The following is a 24,842-nucleotide window of genomic DNA, read 5'->3' on the forward strand; positions in this document are numbered from 1 at the left end:
AATGAGAGAACCCAGAGGCAAAATTGGATTGAAGAGGATATCAGTTCTCCAAAAGAAACATTCCTAATGATGTTAGAATCTGGGATGGTGTGTTATCAGCACAGATCTGTATCATTTGGCTCGTACTCCAAATTACATTTAGGAGAAGACAGGGATTGTCATGGGTTTTCTGTAAGTGTTGTTGATAATTAGATACATTAATCTGGTTGGAAGCTGTGAATTTCCTTTGTGGGGCCCTTGGGCTAAAATGACTCATAACTGTGGTAGAAGATGGGAGAGTGTCTTATTATTTTGACAACAGATCAAAGACTTCTAAGCTGCTCTTTGTATATAGAAGTGTTTGGGTGGATATTACCTCAGATCAGGCAGCAGTTGCCATTTATAGAGCTTCACTTCTCTATGAGAGTCAAATTCTCCTTTGATCATTTCTATTCAAAATGTACATACATGAAATTAGTGGCCAGGAGTTACCAGGACTAAAGTACACCTTCCTTGGAGATAAGAGTAAAGGAGAAATGTACAGATAAAATTCCAAAGGCAAAAGGTAAAATTTGATGGAGTATATGTAGTCCTCAATCATCTCAAAGAATGAGGAGATTGAAACAAGGTGGCAGGGAGCTTGAGAATGTGTAGAGAGAGAGGAAGAGGTTTGCTGTTGGAGCTGTGGCGCCTGTGATGGGGAGTCTGAGATAAAGATGTTGAGTACCAACTAGAGTTCTTGCTCCATAGACCATATTTACCTTTCTCCTAATCAATTTTTTTCCATCGTAAGGGCCTCAAATTATTTCCTGAAACCGATCTTTTCATTTTTTTGTTTCTTACTGGAATTGTGTTAAATTTTTTTGTCTGTCTCTTTTGGTATATTTGTTATTTCTGCTAGGTTATAAACTATTTTGAAGGCAGGGACAGTTTCTTACTAACACAGCCAGCCTCGGAATGACTTAATAACTACTTGTTAAGTTGAATGTGGGAAGAAGAAAATTATTGAAATAGGAAGTTGTGTTTTTAAAAATTACTGCTTTAGAAGGAGGAATTGGGATAGGTGCAAGAATAAGAAGATACTATGGATGAGGCTGCAAGAATTTTAGATTTTGAGATTTTGAATATGTAACAGTTCCTGGTGATAACTTTACTGTGTAAGTCTTACAGTACAATGAAATTTATTAGTATTAATGAACTGTCAGGCTAAGGTATCAGAAAGGTCATCTGCTTAGGCATGTCATCAAGGAATATAAACCATTTGTGTCTTGATAAAGTATAAAAATTATTATTGGCTTCCAGCCCTGGGATTATGATGTTTTCCACTGTGATTAAAACTAAATTGGTATATTCCTGGTTCTGGGTCGCCGCTCAGAAATAGAACTACCAGTGTGTCTTTGGGTACTAGAGGTCACTATTACTTCTAAATTTGTAGGCTAATCTTTGAGAGGGTTGTGGCTCAACCTTTATAATACCTAAGCACTGGGGGAGAAGGATGCATATATACACATGGCATACATATATATGGCTAACAATCAATGTATTCCAGTCATGAATTTTTATAACTGTAATAATCACTTTTATGTTCCTTCCAGTAATCTAATTAATGTTCTCAGTTTCAAAGAATACAGTTTAGACTTCTCAGTTAAAAAACAAGCATTCACTCACAGTCTCTTTTTGTTCTGCCTCTGCTTATTTTCTCTACCTGAGGTGATCAGTCATTCTTTTATTCAAATACTAAGGATTCCCAGCACTGAGAGTTATCTCAAATTAAGCCATAGGATTGAAAGTGGCCATGAAAATCTTCTGGGCTTTCTTGCTGTTTATATAAGTACCTGGGGACCTTGATGATTGCTTAGATATTTACTTGTTCTGAACTCCCTCTGATAAATTACTATTTATCATCTTAGCACAGCTCAAAATGTTACTCTCTCCTAGGCAGAATTACTCTTTTCTCCTTAACTGTAATTCTTCTTCCTGGACTCAAGTCTTGATTTCATTGCCTACTACAATATAAACAAGCACATTTATAATCTCTCTAGGCTTTAGTTTCTTCATCAGCATGATAATAGGACATCCCTTTTAAGGCTATGGTAAAGGTTAAAGGATATAAAAGTTATAAAGTACTTAGGAGAATGCCTTGCACATAGCAGGTGCTTGATAACTAATACTACTCCACACCATTTACTGTATGAATAGTTGTCTGTTTCCTCCATCTTTTCAGTGTGCTAGGCACTGTTTTAGGTGCTGGAGATGAAAGAAATATTAGATACTGTATTTGCCCCCAAAGGACTTCAGAATAAGTAAGAAAACAGTTAAGTCAAATACAATATTATCTGATAATTGGTATTAAAAGGTAAGTTTAGGGTGCTGTGGGAACACCTAGGAAAAATACCTAACTTCAACTGAAGTCGAAGGTTTATTGTGGGAGGTGACTTTAGCACTCATCTGCCTTCATGGTCTTAACAGCTACTTATTGGTGCTGATTTCCAAATTGTTGTCTATATTTAGCACCTCAGAATTAACTGTTCTATGGTGTTCTGCATGGTATGCTCCTCAAAATTCATAAATTTAAAATTTCCCCAAATGACTTCACCCTCATTTAGGCCCTAAGTAGTTCTTAAAATGACTTCCTCCTTTCCATTCATGCTACTTGGCTCTCCTTTCAGGTTCCCATTATCTCACACTTAGACAGTTGCCCTGAAATTGGCTCTTCTTTTAGCCTCTGCAGCAGGGGTGTGCATGCCATGGCTCACAGGTTACATACGATCCAGGCTACAAATGCGGCCCAACACAAAATTATATATTTACTTAAAAACCTTTTTTTGCTTATCAGTTTTTGTTAGTGTTTGTGTATTTAATGTGTGGCTCAAGACAACTGTTCTTACCTTGTGGCCCAGAGATGCCCAAAGGGTGGACACCCCTGCTAGAGTGTTTTTCTATAAAATGTAAATTGACCTAAGTCCTTTTTTCAGCTTAAAACCCTTTAGTAAAATCTGTCCTCATAAGATAAAGTCTCTGTCATCTAAATCCTGTTTACCTCTCCCGTCTGGACTCACCTCTCCCATTTGGACTCTGCCCTCACTTATGCTACAATCTCACTACATAAAGAGGTTTTTGTCTGCCACTCTTGCCACCCCATACACACCCCACTTTACTGTTCCTTTATACTAGAATCGGATCTCAGTATCTTATCTACATTTTACCTGATTACCTATTATCCTTTAAGACTTTGTTCTGCATTTTTTCTGTGAAGCCTTTCTTGAGCTCTGTGTCCCTAAGTCATCCTTACAGAGTTACATGTCTTGTCTTTGTACTTCCACCATACTCAGTTACTGTACTTACTAAGTTTTCATTGCCAGTGTGATTCTTTTGCAGGATTCTGAACTCCTTGATGCTAGTGGCTGCCTTGTGTTCTTTTGTAAACATAAAGCTACAATCATAATAGGCCCTGAGTAAACATTTGATAAGAACATATTAATTTAGGCATGCAGGGTGACTAGCATATGCCAAAGAGAAGGACCATGCAGGTGCAAAAGCACAGAATGAAAGTACTTTAAAAAGGTAGAGGAGTTCAGAATAAACTGAAGCATGAGGTGTAAGTTTGGGAGTGTCAAGAAATGAGCCTCGACTAGTAGATAGACCCAGAGTGAAAGGTTTTCTTCTGCCTTACTAAGGAATTTAATTTCTATCCTGAGGACACTGAAGAACCATTTAAGGATTTTAAACTGAGGAGTGATAGGTAGATTTACACTAATCCATTAATTCTAAGAGGCCTGCATTTCTTGGATTTTAACATCTCTGAAATTACAGTTCATCTTACAAATGATTATGTTTTACAGTTCTCAGGCAACACTTCTTCCTAGTGGTATTCAAGATAATGGTGCATATTATAATTGATGGTATATTAAATTTAAAGACATGCAGCATGCAGCATAGAAACATACTGGCACAGTGTAGAAAATACCTTAAAAGCAGGATAATACTGCAAAAAGTTAGTATAGAGAAACTTATGAACATAATCCAGAAGAAAAATTTGAGGCAGTAGTGGTGAAGATGCATTCATTTAGCCATTTAGATATTAAGTGCTTTGTACGTGCCATGCATGCACAGTGCTAAGAATGGTGAAATATATATACAGGAATCACAAAGGAAGTAAGGTTTCCGTGTAGAGTTAAGAATCATTATAAATGGTGATGAGGACTGTGAAAGAAGTAAAGAATGTAGTGAGAGAGTAAACTAGGAGAGGCACTTCAGATGAGGAGATCATAGAAGCTTTCTTTGAGGAAGTAGTATTGAGTTGTAATTTAAAAGATACGGATGAACCTTCCACGTGAAGAACTTCCCAAGTAGAAGAGCAAATGAAAAAATGTTGGTGCAAGAAAGGGTAGGGAGGAAAAGGATTCAAGATTTTGGTCATATGCTCAAAAAACAAATCCACCTTGATTCTTACACTATATACAAAAATTAAGTCAGAATGGGTTATAGTTAGTACAAGGGCTAAAGCCATAAAACTTTTATTTAAAAAATATAGGAGAAAATCTTAGAGACCTTGGGTTTGGCAAAGATGCTTTGAATAGGACACAAGTACAAATAATAGAAAAATCAATTAATTGAACTTCATCAAAATTTTAAAATCTTATTCTAATCTGTTTTGAAAATACACTGACAAACTACAGAACAGGAGAAAATATTTACAAAACATAACGTTTGTCAGAGAATTTTTATCTAGGATATATGAACAACTCTTATGGCTTAGTAGTTAAGACAGCACGTTCAGGCAGAAGAATTTGAAGACATCACCAAAGACATATGAGCGTCAAATGAGCACATGAGAAAATATTTAATATCTTTCGATATTAAGGAAATGCAAACTAAAAACACAATGAGATACCACTACAAGCTCATCAGCATAACGAAAAATAAAAATATTGGTCATTCCAAGTATTTTCAAGGATGTGGAGCAACCTGAAACTCACGCAACGCAGGTTGGAATGTAAAATGGTATAACCACTTTGGAAACAAGTTGGCAGTTTTTTAAAAAGTTAAACATTCACCTATTGTATGACCCAGGTTATCTGCCTTTAATGAATGAAAACATATGTCCACACAAAGACTTATGCACTTAGTTTATTGCAACTTTATTTATAATGTTAAAAAACTGGAAACAACCCAAATGTCAGCAGGTAAATGAATAAAACATGGTAGTATATTCATACAACCCAGGTTATTTACCTTTAATAAATGAAAGCATATATCCACACAAAGACTTGAACACTTAGTTTATCACAGCTTAATTACAATAGTAAAAAACTAGAAATGACTAAACATAAAACATGGTGGTGTAGTCATTTAACCAGGTAGTTGGGGATCTGTCTTGGCGGTAAGAAGACAAGCCTGATCTTCAACAAAGAAGATGAATAGGTGTAACCAAGGTGTAAAGGTGAGTCAGGGTCAGATAATGAGCACTGCATCAGATAATGAACTTAAGTTCTACAGAAACTACCATGAATATCTGACTTAATTTTTAAAATAGCTTTTTATCCCTGGCTGATGTAGTTCAGTGGATTGAGCGAGGGCCTGTGAACCAAACGATCACGGTTCGATTCCCGGTCAGGGCGCATGTCGGGGTGCAGGCTGGTTCCTGGCAGGGGACTCATGGGAGGCAGCCATACATCAGTGTTTCTCTCCTTCTCTTCTTCCCTTCCTCTCTAAAGATAAATAAATAAAATCTTAAAAAAAGATCACTTAAAATAGCTTTTTAATATTAATGAGATAATTTAACAACATTGAAGAAGTTTTTAAAAAAAGTTACCCACAATTTTACTATAACAATTTAGGTTTCTGTTTTTCACACTTTCATCAAAGTCTTTAACTTGAGGGAGTACACATTTGATCACTTACATGATCAAATGTAAGTCTCAGAAAAAGGAATCTGCTAGAGGGGGAGGAGGAGCAAGGCAAGGGTTATGGATGAAGGTGAGCCATGGTAGTGTAGAACTGAAAGGTGGAGACCGACACAGAGGAAGAGGAACCACTGAATTTGGGGATAGAAGGGAGAGAATATGAAGCAATTGGTTTATAACTTGAGTGGCAGGATACTTAGATGCAATTTATCTTGTTAACTGATACAACTAATCAGTGCTCATCTCATCCTGACTCGCCTTTGTATCTTAGGAGTGCTGAGGCCTGCCTGCTTCCTTCCTGCCTCTGAAGAAACCTTGTTTCACCAGCTATTCCTTTCCCTTCTTCTAACCATTTTTCAGACTCTTCCTCTGCAGTGGCTAAAAACTGCTTATTGTAGCTAAGTAGTATTCAGAAAGGTATTCTCCTTGTTTGGTGGCTTTATTATTGTAAATCAGAAGCACCTCTAGGAGAGAGGGAGTAGAGCAATCAATCTGCATCCAATTTTGCATTGTTTGAACATTCCTCCATGGAAACTATTTAGGTGATTCAGAAGGCTGCAATTCTGAGCAACTGGTGATTGGCAGCTTCATCCTGACAGTGTGCCCACTCATACATCATGTCTAGTGCAAAGTTTTTTGGTTAAACATCAAATCATCCAGGTGACTCAGCCTCCCTACAGCCCAGATATGGTGCCCTGCAACTTCTGGGCTTTTCCCAAAACTAAAAACACTTTGAAAGAGAAGGGATTTCAGACTGTCGATGACATTCAGAAAAATACAATGAGGCAGCTGTTGGTGATTGGGAGAACTGGGTGAGGTCCCAAGGAGCCTACTTTGAAGGGAACTGAGGCGTCATTGTCCTACGTACAATGTTTCTTGTATCTTCTTCAATAAATGTCTCTATTTTCATATTAACATGGCTGGATACCTTCTGGACCAACCTCGTATACTACATTTGCTCATCTGGTCAGTGGACTTTTCAGTGGCTTCAACTTTTTGGCCATTGTGAATAATGCTGCTGTGTGAACCTGGATGTACAGATAATCTGCTTGACTTCCTGCTTTCATTTCTTTTGCTATATATACAGAAGTGGTATTGCTAGATCATATGGTAAATTCCTTGTTTAATGTTTTGAGGAATAGCCAATACAGTTTTTTTTTCATTGATTATACCATTACAGTTGTTCTATTCCCCCCTTCATTCCCTTCCACCCGCACACTCCCTCCCCCACCATTCCCCCCCCTTAGTTTATAACCACGTGTCTCAAGTTCTTTAGATTCTATATTTCCCCCACTATTCTTGCCCTCCCCCCTATCTATTTTCTACCTACTGTCTATGCTATTTTCTGTGCCTTCTCCCCCCTTCTCCTCCCCCCCCCACACTGTTGCTAACCCTCCATGTGTTCTTCATTTCTATGGTTCCACTCCTGATCTAGCTGTCCTCTTGGTTTGCTTTTGTTTTAGGTGTGGTTGTTAATAACTGTGTGTTTGCTGTCCTTTCACTGTTAATATTTTTCATCTTCTTTTTCTTAGATAAGTCCCTTCAGCATTTCATATAATAAGGGCTTGGTGATGATGAACTCCTTGAAATTGACCTTATCTGAGAAGCACTTTATCTGTCCTTCCATTCTAAATGAAAGTTTTGCTGGATAGAGCAATCTTGGCTGTAGGTCTTTGGATTTCATGACTTGGAATACTTGTTTCCAGCCCCTTCTTGCCTGTAAGGTCTCTTTTGAGAAATCCACTGACAGTCTGATGGGTACTCCTTTGTAGGTGAGTGTCCCCTTATCTCTTGCTACTTCTAGGATTCTCTCCTTCATTTTAGTCTTGGCTAATGTAATGATGATGTGCTTTGGTGTGTTCCTTCTTGGTTCCAACTTCTTTGGCACTCTCTGAGCTTCCTGGATTTCCTGGAAGTCTATTTCCTTTATCAGACTGGGGAAGTTCTCCTTTATTATTTGTTCAAATAAGTTTTCCACTCATGGCTATTTCTTTCCCCCTTCTGGTACCTCTATAATCCGGATGTTGGAATGTTTAAAGATGTCCTGGAGGTTCCTAAGCCTCTCCTCATTGTTTTGAATTCTCATTTCTTTTTTTTTTTTTTTGAATTCTCATTTCTTCATTCCTTTCTGGTTGGATGTTTCTTTCTTCCTTCTGGTCCATTCCATTGATTTGAGTCCCGGTTTCTTTTCCATCGGTATTGGTTTCCTGGACATCTCCCTTCATTTCAATTAGTTTAGCCTTCATATGTTCCTCTAATTTGTGACTATAATCAACCAGTTCTGTGAGCATCCTGATAAATAGTGTCTTGAATTGTGCTTCTGAGAGGCTGGCAATCTGTTGGTCGCTGAGAGTTATCAGCTCTGGGACTTTGAGTTCTTCTTGCGCCATCTTTTGGGCTGTTCGTGCCTGTTACGTAGCAGGATTGGAGCCCTAGGTGTTCACCAGAGCAGTGCAACTAAGTCGCTGGGTTGTGACGCTGTATGTGGGGGCGGGGTCAAAAAGGAGCAGTGGCGTCCCGTCTGCCGTCTCCTGTCGTGGCCCCCACAGGTGCGGCAGCTGCCACCGTCACCGGGTCCACGAGTTTCATCCCACTGCATGCAAGTGTGCCACTGCCGTCAGCCCTTGCCCCCTGGGGCCTGCGTGGTCCGTCTCACTGTGCGCGAATGTGGGACCTTGGTCAGTCTGCCCCACACCCTGACTGGGTCCGGGCCACTTGCACAACTCGGTCTGAGGATCTTTCCTGCCCGACCCTGCTCTGCTGTCCCTCTTGCCGTCCCCGTTGAATGGTTCGTAGTCGTCGGACTTCCGTATAATTCAATTTTCTGGTCTTTGGGTGTGTCTTTCTTCTCCAAACCTTTGTTGTATTCAAACTTGGCTGTGGGAGAAGGCACAGTGTTTCCACCTATGCCTCTATCTTGGCGGAAGTCGCCAATACAGTTTTACACAGGACCTGCACCATTTTTAATTCCTACCAGAAATACACAAAGATTCACTTTCTCCGCATCCTCACCAACACTTGTTTTTGTTTGTGTGTGATAGTTGTTTTTGTGTTTTACTTTTTTCTTTTTTAACTCTTTAAAAGATTTTACTTAATTTTTTTTATAGGGGAAGGGAAGGAGAAAGAGAGGGAGAGAAACATCAATGTGTGGTTGCCTCTCACACACCACCTTACTAGGGACCTTTTGAGACTTTTTCCCTCAGCTGGAACACAGGGTTGCACAGTGTGTCTCACTCCCCAGTTGTGTTTCCCAGTTTATCTGCACATGAACGTGGGACCACCTGGTCTACCAGCCACTGTCCTGCTGCCTGCCTTCCCGTCTCTGCCCCTCCTATCAGTCTGAATGAATGTTTCTTCTTGAACTCCTTGATTGTTGGACTTGCATGCAGTTTGATTTTCTGGCAGTTCTGGTTATTCTTTGTTTTTAAATTTGGTTGTTATCCTTCTTTTGGTTGTGCGAGGAGGCAAAGTATATCTACCTATGCCTCCATCTTGGCCGGAAGTGTGTTTTTTCTTCTTTTGAATAGTAGCTGTCCTAATGAATGTGATTGATCTCTTTTGAGATGAGGCTTGGGAAATTGAAAGAGAGCATGGGAAGTGGATGACTGACCGTGTGTGGTTTTTTTACAGTGGTTAATGTGTTTGTGTGCGTATAACAGAAAGTAAAGAAACAAATTTATATTTCAAAAACCAGCTGTGGACACAGGAAAAACAGTGCTTAGAGGAAAATTTATAGTTGTAAATGCCCATGTTAACAAAAAAATCTTGCCCTGACTGGTATAGCTCAGTGGATTGAGCATGGGCCTGCGAACCAAAGGAATGCCGTTCGATTCCCAGTCAGGGCACATGCCTGGGTTGCAGGCCGGTTCCCAGCAAGGGATGCACGAGAGGCAACCATACGTTGATATTTCTCTTCCTCTCTCCTTCCCTTCCCCTCCAAAGATAAATGAATAAAATCTTTTTTAAAAATCTCAATCAGTAATCTAACATTAACCTTAAGGAAATAAAAAAAGAAAAAATAAACTAAATCCAAAACTAATCAAAACCACAGTGAGAGAGCACTAAATACTCATTGAGAAGGCTGTAATTTTTTTTAAAAAACTGAAAGTAGCAAGTGTTGGCAAGGAAGTGTTAAAATTGAAACTCTCACGCGTTGCTGGTGGGATTGTAAAATGGTACAGCTACTGTGTTTGTTAGTTCCTCAGTAAGTTAAACATAAAATTACCATGTTATGTGGCAGTTCTACTAGTTACATACCTAAAATAATGGAAAAGAAGTGTTTAAACAAAAAATTGTACACAATTGTTTATATGGCAGCACTACTCAAAATAGTCAAAAGATGGAAACAACCAGATGTGCATGATGGATAAATTGAATAAACAAAATGTGGTGTATTCATATATACAGTGGAATGTTTTTTAGCCATAAAAAAGAATAAACTACTCATACATGCTGCCATGTGGATGAACCGTGAAAACACTGTCCTAAGTGAAATAAGCTGGACACAAAGGAGTGTACGTACGTTGTTTGACTCCATGTATATGAAATATTTGGAACAGGCACATCTACAGAGATAATACAGGTTAATGGTTGGCAAGGGCTGGGGGAGGGAAGGAAGGAACGAATGGGGAGTAAGTACAGGATTTCTTCTTGGGGTGATGAAAGTGTTGAGTGACTGAATAACAGTGATAGGTTGCACAACATTGTAAATATACTGAATAGTACCTTTAACATTAAATGGTTAAATTGGTCAATTTTATGAGTATTTTCCACAATATTTTTTAAAGCTATAAAACAACAAGAAGTCACCTGTTTGGCAGACTAGCACTAGATCCGATGACCAGTGATATTAGCACAATTTGGGTTGGGGGCGGGGAAGGGTAGTGTACCTTATAATATGTGAAAAACTTCCCAAGAAGGTTCAAAAAATTAAATAGAGTAGGTCTCCACATTCCTCTCTTCAGAGTCATTTGGTCTCAGGTACGGTCTAGGAATCTCTGTATTAAGGAAACAGTTCATAGAATTATGATACAGGTGCCCCTATTTCCTTATTCATGTCAAAATGCAATGTTACACCATCGTGTATGGAACACTTTAGGGTGCCAGATAGTTTAGGCTCTGTACGTAAAAGTCTTTTACTATGTGTTTTTATGAAGAGAAGCAAACAAATATGAGATTGGCCATGTTGAAAAATTAGATTTTGTTGTGTGTATGTGAGAAAACTGGGTCCAAAAATTCAAAACTATTCTCTATTTCCAAATCTGAATAACCTGAGCCCTTGAGTATATGGGGCTGTTTTATCTAGTGACTTCTAATCTTCCTGACCACTCTAACATACCCATAATGTTTATTCCAGTCCTACTATATAAATTAAAAAAGCAGAAGTTACTTTGTATACTCATGATTTATTAATATGGAATAACATTCTAACATTTAACATTTATGATTTTGAGATTTCTAATTAAATTTCAGCACAACCTGAACTATGTCTGAAAATCAGTGACATGAGGGATTTGTGGTTTAATTTAAAGCGCAACTTAAAATTGTGCTTTAAAGCTGCTATGTGTGGAAAGCAAACCATGTAGGCTAGAGTGATCTAGCTACAATTTAGCAACTTAGCATATAGCTTCTCTGTAAATTTGTTCTGATGAGATTAAATTTTGAGACAGGAATGTTGTTACGGTGTATATCAGAGGGAGCAGTTTGCTTACTAGTTCCAGACACTAATTATTTAATTTTTTAAATTATAGTCTTTGAGAAATATTTTGATACAAAAATTTTTTTCTTAACCACCTCCAGGTCAACCAGGTATTCGAGAAGCTATTTCCATGTCCTGTATAACCAATGGGAGTGGAGCAAACAGAAAACCAAGTCATATGAGCTCTGTCTCAATTGCCAGAAAAGAAACACTTTCATCTGCTGCTAAAAGGTATCCATTTATAAGTGGGGTGGGAGGTGGAGGGAGTTGTGAGGGAGAGCTAACATTTTTAAATGGTTGAATGTGATAACTCAGTCTACTTCTGAAACAAATATGAAATAGAGATGAAATTCAAAGGAGTATGTCCTTTGAATTCTTTAACTCTGAATATAGAGACATGTACCCAATACTCAGTTTGCATTTATTGTACCTGTGGAGTTGTGGGAGACAGCTTTTGGTTTTTCCTAAAAAAAGAAAGCAGTTGTGTTTTCTGGGTTTTTTTAAAATTTCTTTTTAACAAGCATTTGTGATGAGATAAGCATCTCTGTGTTTAATGTAGTTACATAAGTGAATTTTCCATAGCAAATGATACATTGGATACTGCAACTTATTTATGTATTTAGCAGTATGTGGACATACAGTTTATTAGTTTCACCTGTATGACATAACAATTCAGCATTTATATACCTTAGGACACATGATCACCATGATAAGTCTAATAAACATCTGTGACTGTACAAACTTATTAAGGTATTAATGACTATATTCCCTATACTCTATATTACATCTCTGTAACATATTTTACAACTGGAAGTTTGTGCTTTTTTCACCCAACCTTGCACTCAGCCTTCTTCCTTCTAGCAGCCATCAGATTGTTCTCTGTATCTGAATTTGTTTTGTCTGGTTTTTTTTTTTTAGTTCCACATAAAATGAAATCATACAGTATTTGTCATTCTCTGATACATCTTTTTTTAAAGGAGAAATAGAATCTTTGCTATGTATCCACATTAGCTGACACTGTTACAACATTTATTCTTTAACCATGACTATAAAATTAAGGCTTAATTCAAAATATTATAGTAGTATGTGGTGTGTATGTTTGTGTGTGAGAGGGCAGTGGAAGTACTGCAATATAAAAGTTTCTGTGGGTTACAGATTGACATTCTGTATGTTCTTTTCATCAACTAATCTGTTGTTTCAACAAAATTGCTTTTGCGTAATTCCTAGCAAATTATTCCATATAGAGTTTGGAGAGACCACAAAAGATCACTTATATACTGTTAGAGCTGTTTTCTTGAAAGAATGATTGCAGAGCTTAAGTAATAGAATGATATTTTAAATGTACTGATAAAAAATTATTGCCTTATATAAAACAGAAAACTGTACTTAAATAAGAACTAAATTAAAAAAGAAGAAAATTATTGCCTTAATAAACTAATGCTGGTGACTAAATTACTCACCAGTATGGCTAAAAGGTACCCATTTGTAAGCAGAGTGGGAGGTAGAGGGAGTTGGTGGGCGGTGTGAAGCTAGCACCATTCCCGTTGACCAGGAACTGTGAAGCAATGGCAAGAAGATCCTTTAGGCCTTTCAAAAGTCCCTTCTGTAATGACAATGAAGTCATTGTCATTACAGAATCTAGACTTTCTCTTCCAAAGCATGCGCCAAAATTTACTACCTGTGCTCCACTTTCAGGAAAGAAAAAGCCAAATTATAAGAAAAACAAACGCAGAGTAGAAATTTTAATAAAATTTTTTATGCAAGATAGGCTGACTCTAAACTATTACTGGGTACAACTGGTACCTATTTTCTTACACAGCTGTGTAAGTGATCAGTATTACACATGATAGTGATTTAGCAGCCTAAGACTGAGTTTGTTACTTTATGGTGCAGAGGTTCTGTAATACAGACGACATACCGTGGTACTCGTTAACTTCAGAACTCATCAAAGCCTGTGCTTGTTGCATTTTGATGAGAAAAAAAATTGTTTCATCACTTGGCACTAGCTTGGGACTTGCTAGAACTTGTATGAGTCACCACACCTCCCCTCAAGAGAAAGTGCCTCATTATTTCAGTACTCATAGGTTTCAGCACTTGTCAAGAGTTCCAGAATGATTTAATGAGTACCAAGGTACCACTGTATTTTGCTCTTAAATAACCCAGGAGGAAAATATTTTTTAGGTTGTACCGGGCCCACATAAGAGTAGTGACCTGTGCATTCAGGATAGTTTGAAGAACAAGAAAGAAGCAGTTTCTAACCCACATGTAAATTTCAAAGTTAGTCTGATATTTTTGAGGTTGAATTGTATTTCTCAGCACATACTTTAAAAAAACTGAACGTGGAATAGACAGTCAAGGGCCAGTCTGAAGATACTAGAACTGAATCAGATTAAGAAATGTTACTATCAAAATTATATTTTTAACATTTTAAACTACTATAATGTAATAAATTATATATGCTATGTATATTTGTTCAAAATGTTCTTAAACATGCTTTCTTGTACATTATGTACCTTATAGTCAAATTACAAAATGTCCTCTGATTTAGATGTGTAGAGAGTTGATGGTTTCCTACCTTTTCAATTCTGGAATTCAAGCTTTTGACTCTATCTGTTTTGTAGTATCGTTAAAGTGTGCAATATAAAGATTCTTATCCCGGGTGATTGGGAATGGGAGATGCTTCATTAATCAAGAGTCAAGAGTGCAGAGTTTATACATGTTTTATTTTAACATGAAATATGTTCACATTTATTGTCAATTTGAATGAGCTTCGCATCCCTTTCTTTCTATGTATGCGTCTCATTAGATTCCTTGATGATCTTGAATAAAGTATAACCATAAATCATTTTTTATATTTTTTAGTTTCATTTTTTTAAAGCAATGAAATTTAAAACTCTAGAAAACAGTATGACTAATAACCCATATCTTTGTGATTTTTTTCCCTCATGATCTTTTTTATAATTGTCTCACTTACATAAAACATAAGGACAAGTTTTTTAGTAACTCGTTTTTATGAAGTCTTTCCAGAGCATTTAACTTAGTGTTCATAGAAATTACAATTTTCTTTTTGATGTATATTTTGTCAGTTTTCTTTGTATTTAATTACAATTAAAATAACATACAACTGGTGTAAACAGATTCCAGGGGGAAAGCACAGTAGACTCTTGGTAAGCTTAAAACTCAACTGGCAGGAGTAGAAGTATACAGAAGCAGTGGGAATTAGAGAATAACCTATTAAACGTGATCATTCGTGTTCTTGGGTGTCAGTATATATTACAGAGGTAATGGAAAGTGTCACTAATGCTCTCATTTGGGTAAGTTGAGTCAGATCTTCTGTTGTTCCCCCAAATCTGCTAGGATGGCAAATACCTTAGAGGTCATTTTGGTCCAAATGGACAGTCTTCATAGATATATTACCCTATTATTCTTAAATTCTTCACTGCAGATTTTAATAGCTTCCAGAATTTTTAAAGAAACATCTCCATGATTAAATGAAACCAGTGTAAATTGTATTAGCTATTTGATTTAGGATTTCTAATTATATAGTAATCACTTTTCCCATCATTTGATATATCTTTTTTTGTTTAAATTTGTGTTGTTCCATGTTATACTTTATTTTACAGTGGTACAGAAAAAAAGAAAGAAAAACCACAAGGACAGAGAGAAAAAAAAGAGGAATCTCATTCTAATGATCAAAGTCCACAAATTCGAGCATCACCTTCTCCCCAGCCCTCTGCACAGCCTCTCCAAATACCCAGACAAACTCAAGAAAGCAAGAATTCTGCTCCCACCAAAAGGTTTTAATTGTCCCTGAGTTCAGAGATAGGGCATGGTTGTAATGATACCTAAATTCTATGACATGAGGAAAAGCTGACTATCCATGGGTTCCAGGAGAAAGCCTGATGCCTTTTATTTTCCCTTCTTTGTTGCTATCATCTATCTGTATTTTTTAGCACATTGGGAAATGAAGATTTAAGGTCAAAATTTCTCAGTTAAAACTGAGGAAAAAAACTAAGTTTTAAACAGTTCGATGAAAGGAAGGTAGAAATAACCTACTCTAAGATCCAAACATATTTTCCTAGTAAAATTAAAATTATAGATTATTTTTATATTTTATATGACTGTGCATAAGTTTATAGCCATGGATAGAAAATTGCAATATGTAATTATCCTCTTCATATTTTGGCATCATTACAACCTTTGATTTTCAAGGGACCCTGTCAACACATGGCTCTTAATTGTGACTGCATCTCAGTTTTAGTTTTGGGTTTTAGGAGGATAAGTTCTTGCTTGAGTACAGAAATGAATCCATTTCACTTGGTCTTTTCTATGCTAAAGGCTTGCTTGAGGGCTTCTCTCTGTGCCTGTAATAATTAATATTTTAAAGTTATGAGAGGGGGAGAATGGCAAATCATTCTAACAATGTGTGTAAGCCTAAATTGGGGATCTAAACCTGCATGCTGGGAGTTCAGTGCTACAGCTGCCTTGTAATCAAGTATTTAGACCAACTTAATGAAGTCTGCCTGCTTTAGAAATGCTGATTTCAGCTGTATGAATAGGTATAGTTATATGGGGTGGGCCAAAGGAGGTTTACAGGTGTTCATATGGAAAATAACACAATAATTAATAAGTAATAATGCAAGAATAAACTGTTTCGCATACTCACAACTGTAAACTTACTTTTGTGCACCCTTGAGTTTTATCGTACTGATACTTGGAAATCTTAGGAAAATATTAAACCATTCCCAGAAATGGCTAGAATTTTGGTAAAATAAATAATAACTATTCCTAAAAGATTTATGTCTTTTATTTAATCAGTTTAATATTTTGTCTCAAATCACTAATGGAAATTTGGGAAAACAAAAATCCTTCATTTGATGCATGTTTAACATTTTAAAATGCTTTGTCTGTATTGCTCACACAAATTCTTCTGCCTGGTCTCATGTGGACTTTTTCTTGGATATAGCTTATTAATGTTACGCATCTTTGAAGTGTGTGTGGTTGAGGTGGCCTGTTTTTTATAATCAATTTCTTAAAGGTTCTGATTTGACTTGGTACCTTCTTTGTCCCAGATCTTTTTTTCAGCTAGTTAAGATCTCTTGGAAATGTGCTTGCCATTCTAAATTGCTCTTTGGATATGCTATTGCGAGAAGTCTTGAAGACTGGATGAGTTATAGGATTATTAGCAATGCATCCAAAAACTCATTCATAAATCAAAACATTTCAGTTACAAATAAATGAAATTAGTGTTGGTAATATGACATTTTTCTCTTACATGGTGTTTATTTCTGGTCATGGGTAAAATTGCCTCTAAAAGATATAAACCAGAGTTTTACTTTTAGTCCTGTAGTTTATTTAGAAATTGTCATCTGTACCATATATGAGACCACAAAAATGAAAATAACAGCTTTATGATTTATGTAAAAGCACAGGTTTGGTTTTTCCCCCCACAAATTCACAGTTTCGCAAACTACTGTGAGTGCACAATAGCGCTAAATAGGACTGGCTACTTGGAGAAATATTGCTAGCTACTTGGAGATTCAAACAAATGGGGTGTTTTCAGTTAACAAAAAGATACAAGTTTTTAAAAATCAAGTAGTATTTGTTCTAATGAATCTTCTGAATAATAGTGACAACTATAAAACAGACTTGGTGCAATGGCCTTGCTTAACTCCTTCACTCATCCAGACAGGACCTTTCAACTAATCCTTCCTTCTCTCTTCTGGATTAGCTTTAAGGAAATGTTAATTGCTGATTTTGTGTTCCATGTAAACTGTCAATTACCTGTCATTGCTACTTACAGAATTTTTCTCTAAGAAAACAATATGTTTCTTCCAGCATAAAACGACCACCAACAGCTGAAAAGTCACATAATTCATGGGAAAATTCAGATGATAATCGTAATAAATTATTGAAGGCAGTTTCAACCTCAAAAATAATATCAAAAGTTATAAAAAATACAGACAAGTAAGTATTATACTTTCTCAGTTATATCTGAAAATTAATTATGTGGCTTATCATGTTTGCATGTCCAACTAAGTGCCTTGTCTGAATTATTTTTTGAAAAAACCTATGTTACAGAGACAGACAATGTAGTGATGACCAGAGTCAGGAGGGTTGGGGATGCATAAGAGAGTATAGGCAAGATGAATGGTGATGGAAGAAGACTTGACTTGGGGTGTGAACCCAATACTGTATACAGATGATACAGACTTGTACACCTGAAACCTGTATAATTTTATTAACCAATGTCACCCCAATAAATTCAATTAAAAAATAAAAACTCATGTTAAAGTGTTCTAAAAAGGGCTACATTTTCATGTAAATGCTCCTCAACTAAAATAATTTGTAAATCTAATGATCCCATAAAATTTGAAAATTTTTGTAAGTTGTTTCTAATGCTTTCACTATTTAGTTGACTTTATGAAATATCCATTGTTTTATAAAATAGTGGTTCAGACCAGTGAGAAGATTTTTAAAATGCTGATGCCTGAATTTCACTTCTAGAGATTTAACTGGGGTGTGGCCTTGGTGTTGAAGCTTTTACAGTTTATTCAGGTGGTTCTAATAATGGTCAGCCAAATACAATTGTAAAATGAATGTCTTTGAATTTCTTTTGCAGGCATAAAGATGTCATCGTCAACCAAGGTAAATTAAAAATCCTGTTAAAATATTTATGTTGCTTTTCTATATCAGTTAAGTTTTTGCTAGTTAATAAGTATGTTGACTATTTCATTTATTATACTTTATCAGAGCATGGTGATTAAAGAGAAGTGCATTACTAATAGTCATTTAAGAAAATGCCCAATTTGTATTGTAAAATAGGTCACTTTTCTCTCAACCAGCAAAAATGTCAACCCATGGGGGGAAAAAACAGCCAAGGTAAAAATGAGCTACGCAGTCAGTCACCTTCTGGATTAATTTCTTCCTAGATCTCATATTTGGCTTTTCATTATTTATACTACCTGTCTTTCCTCTTAATAAAGGAAATACCAGTATGGTCATTTGAACTAGTGAATCCAACTACTTTTCTAAAAATCCATCTTATTTCTGTGAGTTCTGAAGGCTCAAGGTTTACAGTAGAAATAAATACATCATTACAAAAAGGTATAAAATACTAAAGGGAATTTACCCTTTTAAAAACAATAAAAATTGTACTTAGAAAAGTCACTTAAGAAATTGATAAATTTTGCCCTGGCTGATGTGACTCTGTGGATTGAGTGCTGAACTGTGAACCAAAATGTCACTGGTTTTATTCCCAATCATGGCAAATGCCTGGGTTGCAGGCCAGGACCCCAGTTGGGGACATATGAGAGGCAACTGATCAATGTAACTCTCATGCATCAATGTTTCTCTCCCTCCCTTTCTTCCTTCCTTCCCCTCTCAGATAGATTAACAGGTAGGTAGATAGATTTTAAAAACTGATAAATTTTAATTCAATTTTCTGTTGCCAACTTTATTGCAAATAATCGCTCATTTCTTGAGGCTCAGACTGAAAATATGAGTCTAGCAAATCCATTTCCTCTTAAATTTTTTATATTAATTGTAATTTCTGGCTACTTGCTGCTGTTGGCTTGTTCTGACCAAAAAAGGAGAGCCTTTCTGTAAATGTGTATTGAATTTAATTGCAAAATGGTAAGTTATATATATAAGTTTTATATTCTTCTTAGATTGACTGCAAGTTTAGTTAAAGTGTGCTCTCTAAATGAAAGCACGTCATCCTTTTTGTGCATGCTTTTTGCTGGTCATTTCTATGTATCATAATTATCTTTATTTTTTGGCTATTTATATGAACAAGATACAACACAGTTAAAATTTTTGTTAGAGATTTAACCTGATTCCTATGGACTTTTACTTTCTTTTTTTTTTTAAAGATTTTATTTATTTGTCTTTAGAGGGAAGGGAAGGAGAGAGGGAGAGAAATATCAATGTATGGTTGCCTCTTGTGCATCCCCTGCTGGGAACTGGCCTGCAACCCAGGCATGTGCCCTGACTGGGAATTGAACCGTGATCCTCTGGTGCACAGGTCCATGCTCAGTTCATTGAGCTACACCAGCCAGGGTACTTTCTTTGATTTTAGTAAGAAAAGAAATAATTATTTGTAATCTTCTTTGGATTATTTGTTTTCACATAGAAATATTAAATGAAGTTGATTGTAGCTGGCATTCTTCATCTTCAGTTAAGTCTTCTTTCATAATTAAGTATATAGACTAAATAATGGTTGAAGTGGTTTAAGGAAAAACAATATCTTATTTACCAAGACAATTCTTGTTACTGTATATCAGAATATTTTTTAAAAACAAAAGTAGTGGTTCCCTGGCTGGTGTGGCTCGGTTGGTTGGAGCATCATCACGTAGACCAAGAAGTCACGGGTTGGATTCCCTGTCGTTGCATACCTAGGTTGTGGGTTTGATGTTTCCCTCTCACACATCTCTTTCTCTCTCTGTTCCCCCCCACCCCCCAAAAGCGATGAAAAAATGTCCTTGGGTGAGGGTGTTAAAAATAAATCGAAGCCGCCCTGGCTGGTGTAGTTCAGTGGATTGAGCTAGGGCCTGCAAACCAGAGGATCTCGGTTCGATTCCAGGTCAGGGCACGTGCCTGGGTTGCAGGCCAGTTCCCAGCAGGGGATGCAGTTCCTGGCAGGGGGCACACGAGAGGCAACCATACATTGATATTTCTCTCCCGCTCCCCTTTCCCTCTAAAGATAAATGAATAAAATCTTTAAAAAAAATAGAAGCCGTGATATGTAGTGAAAAGAGCAGTGAATGGAGAATCTCTATGTTTAGTGTTTGTTTTCGGCTCTTCTAAATAATGGCCTTGTGACTTAGGCAAAATGACAGTGTCTCTTCGAGTTTTCTAATCTGAGAATAGTAACTATAAAGCAGGGGTGTCCAACCTTTTAGTGTCCCTGGGCCACACTGAAAGAAGAGGAATTGCCTTGGGCCACCCATTAAATACACAAGCACTAATGAAGACAAAAATATTTCATCATGTTTTAAGTAAATGTATGATTTTGTGTTGGGCCTCACGCATAGGGATACCCTGCTAGTCAAAGCTTACGTCGCATGGCTGCTGAAGGATCACACTGTATATGTGTATGTAGTGTGTATGAATGTACCTTAAAAATAGAAGAGCCTCTAATTATAGAAAATTGTTATTATTACACATTTTTCTAAAGAGCTTATAAGTCTTTCTGGGGTAAATGAGAAAGGTCTACCTGCCTCTTTCTCATGTTCTGCTATGTTCCTTGAAAGGAAAAGGAACTTACGATTCATGTATGATAAGTGAGTGGTTTGAATTGGTGACAGTTTTCAATACTGTGTGGGCACACAGGTAAATAAATGTATTTAAAAGGGACAGATTTTGTTATGGAAGCATCTCTAAGCAGGGTTTTAATGCCAGTGTCTGGAAAAAAGGATAGAATGAAAAGCGGGGAAAAGATGTAGAAATATAAGTTAAATTCTCATAAGAATTTTAACTCAAAAGGATTGTCCCAGATGGTTGAACTTAGTAATATCAATTGTTGCTTGCAGTTAGCTTTGTTTTTGGAATTTGAATCTATTCCTTTGCCAATTTAATGAGCTGTAGTCTATCTGCTGTATACTCTTAACACTAGCGTGTATCTTCAGAGATAACTCTTATGCTTAGCCTATTAGGTAATTCAGGCCTGACTGAAATTGAGACAAAGTCTATAGAAAGAAGTGAATGAATTCTAGTAAATGGTTTTGGAATAGGTAGCGTGCAAGAGATAAGGAACAGGGAATTTATGAAAGCTAGCTTGAGCAACTAGGTGAGAGATGTCTACTAAAGTAAGGAACATTTGAGGGAGGAGTAGATATAGAGAAAAGAAAAAGTTTGGTTTTGGACAGTTACACTTGAGTTGTCTATAAGACTTAATCTACTATGTAGCAAGCAAAATAGTGTAGATGTTTAAACACATGTATTTTGGAGTCCAGAGACTGGATTCACCATTACTTAGCTGTGTGAACTTGTGGTAACTTCATCTTCCATCTTCTTAAGTTTTTTGTTTTCTCATCTATAATTGAGACAGTAATAAACCCTCAAAGGTAATAAAGTGCTTAAACATAGTACCTGACACATAGTACCAAGTAAAGTTTAGTTATTAGTATATGAATCTGGCTGTAAATCTTTGCACTCAAATGTGTAAAAGTAAGATGAAAAGATGGCCATGAAATAGATGACCTTCATTTACATAGCACATTTTACAACACATTTACTTACACTTTAGGTATTGATCCAAAATACATGTAATTTGTGAACAATCTTTTTTTTAAAGATTTTATTCATTGATTTTTAGACCGGGGAGTGGAGAAAGAGAGAGAAAAGGGAAATTTCAATGTGTGGTTTCCTCTCTCACACCCCCTACTGAGGGAGGACCTGGCCTGCAACCCAGGCATGTGCCCTGACTGGGAATTGAACTGGGAACCTTTTGGTTCACAGGCCAGTGCTCAATCCACTGAGCCACACCAGCCAGGGCTGTGTGATCAGTCTTTTATAAATATGATTTATTGATTTGTTTACCTCTTTTTGGGTGGGCGGGATGACAAGTATGACATGCTCCAAATCACCTGCTTTGATTTGGGGAAAAGCCTATTTACATTTGGTATATTTAGGTGAGTGGTAGCAGGGAAAACTTTAACTCAAAGGTCTGTGTCCTGCAACCACAACAGGGTAGAATAGCTGTAAATTGCTGATCATCATTTGGGCAAAAGGAAGGAAACCTGAGTGAAAGCAGTTAAAGGTGGAAAGGGAAGTACATGGGACAATTTTCTAGGCTAAGTGTAGGTAGAAGGACAGGTTATACCACTAAAAGAGGCTCTTACTAACTTAGGTCTTTATCTGCATTCAAATCCCAGAAGCCAAAACTCTTTTCATTATTATTCTCCCCCTTTCTTGGTGGATTCTGCTCCCATCTCAAGAGAAATAAACACTTAGCACGTCAAGTTAAACTGAACAAGTTCTTCTGTGGGAGCATTTATTGTTAAATGTAGCAGTTAGGTTCAAGTACAAAACAAATCATTTGGTAATTTATTGATTGGGAAGTTTTTTGAGCTGGACAATAAACATTTTATAAAATTATCTATTGGGGAAAATAGATAATAGTCTGACAAATTTTGTAATAATCAAAATGAGTACAACTTATAAGCTCATCCTTATAATAGTTATCAAGTATATGACATTTTTGAAATATGTAAAGTGTTACATGTCCTAATTTTAGGGCAGAACCTGAATGCCCTCAAGTTACTGCACGTTACCTTTTTTTTGAGGTTTGAATCAAGAGTTTAAATGATAAAATCTTGAATAATCTTTTATAATTTCTCCATTGTAACATCTTAAATTTGTGCTGTTTAGAATTAGCACATAATTGTCCTGGCTGGGGTGGCTCAGTGGGTTGAGTGCTGGTCTGTGAACCGAAAGGTCACCAGTTTGATTCCCAGTCAGGGTACTTGCAGGCCAGGTCCCCACTTGGGGACGTGCAAGAGACAACCAATCAGTATATCTCTCACGCATCAGTGTTTCTCTCCATCTCTTTGTCCCTCCCTTCCCTCTGTCTAAAGTCTTAAAAAAGAAAGAATTCACACATAATTAATTGCCTGATCATGTTGAGAACCTGCATGACTCAGTTAGACTCTACTGGAGAGAAATCTGCTTAATTGAGGAAAGTGGAACTCAGCAATCACCAAATCATTATCTTCTTAGAGAGTGGGTTTCACTGCTCTGAGAGTAGATTCTTGCTTAACTATCAAATTGATGCAGTAATATTCTAACTACAGGTATGTTTAGAGGGAAGAATAGTTATTATAATTTCTTAGAAAATTGAGACTATTTCTTATTAGCTACCTAAATACCTGTCTAAAAATGACTTCAGTTGAAAAATACTTTACAAGTCATTTTGAAATACATACTCTCTAAAATTCTTTGGCAATTTGTTGTAGCCAGACAGTTATTCAAATAATCTAAAAATGTAAAATATAAAATTATTTATAAAATTGGAGAAAGAAAACTCTATAATCTTGTAATTTTAAAAGCTATTCCAGTTCTGATGTGTTTATTATCAGATACACTTTTTTTTTTGCTTTTATTTTTTTTATTTTTTCCCTTTTATTGATTTATTTTTTTAAATATATTTTATTGATTATACCATTACAGTTGTTCTATTCCCCCCCTTCATTCCCCTCCACCCGCACACTCCCTTCCCCACCATTCTCCCCCCCTTAGTTTATTACCACATGTCTCAAGTTCTTTAGATTCTATATTTCCCCCGCTATTCTCCCCCTCCCCCCTATTTACTACCTACCATCTATGCTATTTTCTGTGCCTTCTGCCCCCTTCTCCTCCTCCCACCCCCCTGTTTCTAACCCTCCATGTGTTCTTCATTTCTATGGTTCCACTCCTGATCTAGCTGTCCTCTTGGTTCGCTTTTGTTTTAGGTGTGGTTGTTAATAACTGTGTGTTTGCTGTCCTTTCACTGTTAATATTTTTCATCATCTTTTCCTTATATAAGTCCCTTTAGCATTTCATATAATAAGGGCTTGGTGATGATGAACTCCTTGAAATTGACCTTATCTGAGAAGCACTTTATCTGTCCTTCCATTCTAAATGAAAGTTTTGCTGGATAAAGCAATCTTGGCTGTAGGTCTTTGGATTTCATGACTTGGAATACTTCTTTCCAGCCCCTTCTTGCCTGTAAGGTCTCTTTTGAGAAATCAGCTGACAGTCTGATGGGTACTCCTTTGTAGGTGACTGTCCCCTTATCCCTTGCTGCTTCTAGGATTCTCTCCTTCATTTTAGTCTTGGCTAATGTAATTATGATGTGCCTTGGTGTGTTCCTTCTTGGGTCCAACTTCTTTGGCACTCTCTGAGCTTCCTGGATTTCCTGGAAGTCTATTTCCTTTGCCAGACTGGGGAAGTTCTCCTTTATTATTTGTTCAAATAAGTTTTCCACTCGTGACTGTTTCTTTCCCCCTTCTGGTACCCCTATAATCCGGATGTTGGAACGTTTAAAGATGTCCTGGAGGTTCCTAAGCCTCTCCTCATTGTTTTGAATTCTCATTTCTTCATTCCTTTCTGGTTGGATGTTTCTTTCTTCCTTCTGGTCCATTCCATTGATTTGAATCCCAGTTTCCTTTCCGTCGGTATTGGTTTCCTGGACATCTCCCTTCATTTCAATCAGTTTAGCCTTCATATGTTTCTCTAATTTGTGACTGTAGTCTACCAATTCTGTGAGCATCCTGATA

At 36.7% G+C, this 24,842-nt stretch overlaps 1 protein-coding gene across 1 annotated transcript in view; it reads left to right on the plus strand.

Annotated features, from left to right (window-relative positions):
- EML4 (EMAP like 4) overlaps positions 1 to 24,842 on the plus strand; it is a 150,347-nt gene that overhangs the window by 64,657 nt on the left and 60,848 nt on the right. The window contains 4 exon segments of the mRNA XM_037066486.1: positions 11,685 to 11,814; positions 15,207 to 15,380; positions 17,422 to 17,550; positions 18,206 to 18,231. Of these exon segments, the coding sequence (XP_036922381.1) occupies positions 11,685 to 11,814; positions 15,207 to 15,380; positions 17,422 to 17,550; positions 18,206 to 18,231 (459 nt within the window).

This window comes from Sturnira hondurensis, unplaced genomic scaffold (assembly GCF_014824575.4).
Source record: "Sturnira hondurensis isolate 20B ecotype Veracruz unplaced genomic scaffold, ASM1482457v3 Scaffold0016663, whole genome shotgun sequence".
Taxonomy (NCBI): domain Eukaryota; kingdom Metazoa; phylum Chordata; class Mammalia; order Chiroptera; family Phyllostomidae; genus Sturnira; species Sturnira hondurensis.